Here is a 6000-nt window from a genome sequence, read left to right on the forward strand (position 1 = left end):
AGGAGGAAATGGGATGAGATAGAACTCATTTGAGCCAGTGCCTGCGGTGCGGAGTGGGGTGGAGGGGGTGAGATGTCTATTCCCAGCTGTTATCTGCTCTCGCCCTCCCAGCCATCCGTCCTGAGGGCAAGAACAACCGGCTCTTCGTCTTCTCCATCAGCATGGCGTCGGTGGCCCACTGGTCCCTGGATGTTGCTGCCGACTCACAGGAGGAGCTGCAGGACTGGGTGAAAAAGATCCGTGAAGTGGCCCAGACCGCAGATGCCAGGGTGAGATTCTGCTGGAGCCTGCTGGGGGGCAGTGTGTGGGCCTGTCAGGCGGCTGAGGCCTCCAGCTCCCAGCACAAGACCCCTCAGAGCAGTGGGGCAGCCGATGGCCTATGCTAGATAGGCCACAGCCCCTGCCTTAGCTAGGGATTGAGAAGAAACAGACACATAAGATGCAATGTGGTGTGTTTAGGTTGTGTTGAGTTTGAGATACTGATGGGTCGTTGAAGTGGGTCTGCTTAGTGGGCAGTTGGATACACAAGACCAGAGCTAAGAGGAGAAGTCCTGGGCTGGAAGCAGGAGTGGAGTGGGGGCTGAGGCTTAGAAGGGATGAGGTGGTGTCGAATAGGAAGAGAACTTGGAATGGATTGAGAAGCTCCATATGAGAAGGCATGGGCGAGGAAAGGAGCCCAGGAAAGGCAGGCCAGACAGACTGCAGGCCACTGGTGAGGGAGGGGGTCTGCTGTGTTGAGAGCTACAGAGGTAAAGACAGGCATGATAAGAACTTGCAAGTACCCTTTGGATTCAGCAGCAGCAAATAGCCCTGGTGAGACTTTTGAGCTGCATGAGCAGCATGGCTGGCATTGGATGGCAGTGGGCAGCAGGGAGTCTGGAATGGCAAAGGCAGAGCCTTTGTAGGGCCTGTCCTTGAGGGAGAGGACAGGTGACTGGGGTTTGAGCAGGCTCTCATACATATGGCTGAAAGGAGTGAGCAGCGTGTGGGAGGAGGTGGAGCCCAAGCTTAGCTGGTAGGACCAGCCTTCTGGAGAAGGGTGGCCTCTTCCACTGAGCCTGGGGGAACAGAGAAGTATTCTCAAGGGTTAGGGAATTCCTACTTGGTGGCCCTTTCACCAAGTGCATTTGGTAGATGGGTCTGTAGCTGCTCTGGAGAGGGCACCTGCAAGCCAAACAGAGAAGGGATAGGGTGCTTGCCAGGCTGTCCCCTAGAAGGAAAAGGTGCTGGCATACCAGGTGGTTGAAGAACTGGATCCGGGGGTCTACGCTGAAAAGGGAAGAGTCTGAATGTAAGAGCCACTGAGGCCGGGCGTGGTGGGCCTGTAATCCCAGCACTTTGGGAGGCCGAGATGGGTGGATTACTTGAGGTCAGGACCTCGAGACCAGCCTGGCCAATATGGTGAAACCCTGTCTCTACTGAAAATACAAAAATTAGCCGGGCGTGGTGGTGGGCATCTGTAATCCCAGCTACTCAGGAGGCTGAGGCAGGAGAATCGCTTGACCGTGAGGTGGAGGTTGCAGTGAGCCGAGATCACACCACTGAACTCCAGCCTGGGCAACAGAGCAAGACTCCGTCTCAAAAAAATAAAAAATAAAAAAACAGCCACTGAAAGAAAGTCCTCCAGGAGTGAGAGGATGGGGTGGGGTGCTTGTAAGTGGGCTTCTGTAGAGATTTGGCATGGAGATTTGCCATGAAGAGTGGGTGGTTATATTTGAGTTGGGGTGGCTGAGGCAGTGAGGATCATCCTTAGGACACAGATGGAGACCAAGCCAGGGGCCTGTATCCCCAGTGCAGTCACAGGTAACACAGAAGAATCATTTTTACCCCAGGATGAGGCTGGGTAATGAATGGTCAGAAAGTGTCACTTGGGAGTGTGGCCAGTTCCAGGATCCCTGGAAGGTCACTGGGAACATGGGTGGTGATGAGGAGTCTGTATCCCCCACCCCCCTAAGAGGGTTGGAGGGCAAATGTGTCCTCTGGGTCAGAAAAGAGGAAAGATGATTCCAGGATGAGGCTGAGGACAGAGCTCCCTCATTTACTGTTGGGTGTGGTATCTGGAAGGTACAGGGGAAGGTGGGAGAGGGGCCCAGAGCACCTGCAGTGTGGGCGTGCCCAAGTTTGGCAGGGGCTTCCTTCTCCTGGGCAGGGCTGTAGCCTGGGGCTACAGGGCCTTGTGTGTGTCACCAGCTCACTGAAGGGAAGATAATGGAACGGAGGAAGAAGATTGCCCTGGAGCTCTCTGAACTTGTCGTCTACTGCCGGCCTGTTCCCTTCGATGAAGAGAGTAAGGGCCAGGGCCCAGGCGGGGTGTGCATGTGCCTGGAGGGCCTGGTGGGTGCAAAAAGAGTATTTAGTTATCCCCCCAACACTTCATGGGTGGGCGGGCTCTGTAAGTGTTTTCCCTGTTTGGCCCAGAGATTGGCACAGAACGTGCTTGCTACCGGGACATGTCATCCTTCCCGGAAACCAAGGCTGAGAAATACGTGAACAAGGTCAAAGGCAAGAAGTTCCTTCAGTACAATCGACTGCAGCTCTCCCGCATCTACCCCAAGGGCCAGCGACTGGATTCCTCCAACTACGATCCTTTGCCCATGTGGATCTGTGGCAGTCAGCTCGTGGCCCTCAACTTCCAGACCCCTGGTGAGGAGGTCCCCTGTGAGGAGGGTGAGGAGGGGCACTGTGGGGCAGCTGGACTGGAATACACCATAATCTGCCTCTTCCAGACAAGCCTATGCAGATGAACCAGGCCCTCTTCATGACGGGCAGGCACTGTGGCTACGTGCTGCAGCCAAGCACCATGCGGGATGAGGCCTTCGACCCCTTTGACAAGAGCAGCCTCCGCGGGCTGGAGCCATGTGCCATCTCTGTTGAGGTGGGTGCTGCTCATCTGGGCTTCAGGGTGGGAAAGGGGCTGCTTGCTGTTGGAGTCTGTTTATGTTGAGTTCCCCAAAAGTGGGCATTTTCAGGCATCAAGGTAGTCAGGGTGGGTGGGGCCTGAGCAGAGTCTTTGAAGGGGTGAAGATAGCAGGCAGTCACTGTATGCATCTAGGACGTGCAGAGCCACGGTGTGACTTGTTCTAATGACTTGTTTTGTTCTGACGAGATCTTTTTTTTCCCTACGGGGAGGTCACTTAAAAGATTTCTGTGTTAAAATAGTAATGGATTTAACATGAAGTAGATTGCAAAACTCACGTGGAAATTTTGGCTAAAGCTCAGACTTCAAATAAACTACAAAACTAAAGCTCAGACTTCAAATAAACTACAGCAGTTGCTCTGGGCAGCTTAGGGTCCCTGGTGTCGTGAGGGACTCCATGGGCAGTGTCCCGGGGGCCCAGCAGAGGGCGCGCTGCCTCCACTTCACAGATGCTGCCTGAGCCTCTGCAGTGGGGGATTGGAGGGAGCAGGAAGGACAATCCCAGGCCCTTTGTCTGCCTAACAGGTGCTGGGGGCCCGACATCTGCCAAAGAATGGCCGAGGCATTGTGTGTCCTTTTGTGGAGATAGAGGTGGCTGGAGCTGAGTATGACAGCACCAAGCAGAAGACAGAGTTTGTGGGTCAGTCTGTCTTCACAGTCATCCTCCTCATCCTCCTCATCCTCCTGGAGCACTGCAAGCCCCTCCCCACCAGTCATCCCATCCTCTCCCAGGGTGACCTGAAGCCTTTTGTTGTTGCCTTCACAGTGGACAATGGACTCAACCCTGTATGGCCAGCCAAGCCCTTCCACTTCCAGATCATTAACCCTGAATTTGCCTTTCTGCGCTTCGTGGTGTATGAGGAAGACATGTTTAGTGACCAGAATTTCTTGGCTCAGGCTACTTTCCCAGTAAAAGGCCTGAAGACAGGTGAGGACCATTCCTGGAGGCAGTGCCCCTGCAGTCTTGCTGGCAGGGTGGGGCTGGGCCCCTTGCTCTGTCCCTCGTGGGCTGAGGGCCAGGCTTTTCCTCCTCCTAGGATACAGAGCAGTGCCTTTGAAGAACAACTACAGTGAGGACCTGGAGTTGGCCTCCCTGCTGATCAAGATTGACATTTTCCCTGCCAAGGTATCTGCAGCAGGGGTGGGCTGGCCTGGGGTAGGTGGGACGAGAGCCAGGCAGCAGCCTCCAGAAGTGCAGAGGAGTCATTGACCCTCTTGTGCACCTGGCTTCGTTGAAGCAGGAGAATGGTGACCTCAGTCCCTTCAGTGGTACGTCCCTGCGGGAGCGGGGCTCAGATGCCTCAGGCCAGCTGTTTCACGGCCGAGCCCGGGAAGGCTCCTTTGAATCCCGCTACCAGCAGCCATTTGAGGACTTCCGCATCTCCCAGGAGCATCTCACAGACCATTTTGACAGTCGAGAACGAAGGTGAGGGAGATGGAGGGGTGCTAGAGCCAGGAAGGCAGTGGCTAGGTCCTCCTCCTTCAGTGTTTCTTTCTCCTGGGTAGAAAAGTTGTAATATTGTCTGGCATTGGGCTGCAAGGCCCTGCCTGCCAGTAAGGACACTCTTCCCTTCTGTCCAGGGCCCCAAGAAGGACTCGGGTCAATGGAGACAACCGCCTCTAGTTGTACCCCAGCCTCGTTGGAGAGCAGCAGGTGCTGCGCGCCTTGTAGAATGCCACGAACTGGGTTCTTTGGAAGCAGCCCCCTGTGGCGGCCTTCCGGGTCTCGCAGCCTGAAGCCTGGATTCCAGCAGTGAATGCTAGACAGAAACCAAGCCATTAATGAGATGTTATTACTGTTTTGGGCCTCCATGCCCCAGCTCTGGATGAAGGCAAAAACTGTACTGTGTTTCGCATTAAGCACACACATCTGGCCCTGACTTCTGGAGATGGATCTTTCCATCTTGTGGGGCCAGGACCATGGCCGAAGCCCCTTGGAGAAAGAGGCTGCCTCAGCCAATGGCACAGGAGACTCCAAGGAGCTACTGACATTCCTAAGAGTGGAGGAGGAGGAGGAGCCTTGCTGGGCCAGGGAAACAAAGTTTACATTGTCCTGTAGCTTTAAAACCACAGCTGGGCAGGGTGAGAAGCTAGATGCCCCTGCAGTTTGGCCCTGGAGCCAGGGCAGAGGAATGTAGGGCCTGCATGGAGAAGGGCTCTGCCCTGCCTGAGGAGGACACAGCACAAGGGCACATTGCCCATGGCTGGGAACATGACCCAGCCTGAAAGATACAGGGGATCATGTTAAAAATAGCAGTATTATTTTTCTTCTCAATGGTATTGTAACTAAGTTATTTACTCCTCCTGCTCCTCACCCTTGTAGGGAAACCTTGGAGTAGAGCCTTGGAGAGGAGAGTGGCAGGTGGGCTGCCTGCTGTGTTAAGAGGGCTTAGTTTGTGATGTTAAGGCACTGTCAGGAATGGGGGGCGGGCCGGGGTGGGAAGAGAAGAAATAGCAGAGCCTATTTTGGTGAGATTTTTTTGTTTTTAAGTCAAAGAAGACTCAGTATGCTTTCCCTGAGGAATGAAAAAGGGATTGAGGAGTTGCCTGCCTCCTGGGTGGGTGGGGTACAGGCAGTTGGGTGCTGAATGAAGTTGCCTTCCTTATTGCAGCTTCTAACTGGTAAAAAGATCCAGGGATGGAGATGGGAAGGTTAGAAAGGCAGCCCCCACCTCTGAGGACAGAGGCCGGGGTCCAGGCCCGTGGGCGCAAAGGTGCCTCATAGCATAGCCAGCATTCAGCACACACAAACCTACTGCCCACATTTGGGCTCAGGGTTGGCCATTTGCTAGTTCTGCTGCCCTCTTAAGATCTGACTGCCAAATAAATCATCCTCATGTCCTTTTTCCTTTGACTTGTATGCTCTTTCGGGGGCTCAGGAAAGCCTGTTGCATGGGGACATGCTCACTAGAAACAGTCGCCGGATGATGATTCTGCAGTAGAAGCAGGTGGGAAGTTTCTGGCAGGTTAAACAGCTCTTCCCTCCTCTGGGCTAACAGGAGTTGTGGGTCCACTCTCTCCTGCCCGTCCTCTGAGGGTGTGTCTGAGCAGAGTACATCCTGCCTGGGTTCTTCGTGGCCGGC

The 6000-nt window shown here is 54.5% G+C and overlaps 1 protein-coding gene across 3 annotated transcripts in view; it reads left to right on the forward strand.

Annotated features, from left to right (window-relative positions):
* Positions 1-5764, forward strand: part of PLCG1 (phospholipase C gamma 1) — a 38800-nt gene extending 33036 nt beyond the window's left edge. Inside the window, exons 25-33 of one of the 3 annotated variants that reach the window (XM_054542261.2) lie at positions 112-269; positions 2191-2287; positions 2419-2643; positions 2727-2875; positions 3443-3557; positions 3684-3845; positions 3955-4043; positions 4156-4343; positions 4499-5764. In XM_054542261.2, the coding sequence (XP_054398236.1) occupies positions 112-269; positions 2191-2287; positions 2419-2643; positions 2727-2875; positions 3443-3557; positions 3684-3845; positions 3955-4043; positions 4156-4343; positions 4499-4541 (1226 nt within the window). In that variant the 3' untranslated portion in view covers positions 4542-5764. Of the gene's footprint in view, positions 1-111; positions 270-2190; positions 2288-2418; positions 2644-2726; positions 2876-3442; positions 3846-3954; positions 4044-4155; positions 4344-4498 lie in introns of all 3 variants that reach the window. The other 2 variants (XM_009233588.4, XM_024238629.3) reach the window with 2 other exon arrangements.
* The last annotated feature ends 236 nt before the right edge of the window (positions 5765-6000 follow it).

Source organism: Pongo abelii, chromosome 21 (assembly GCF_028885655.2).
Source record: "Pongo abelii isolate AG06213 chromosome 21, NHGRI_mPonAbe1-v2.0_pri, whole genome shotgun sequence".
In the NCBI taxonomy this organism is placed as follows: domain Eukaryota; kingdom Metazoa; phylum Chordata; class Mammalia; order Primates; family Hominidae; genus Pongo; species Pongo abelii.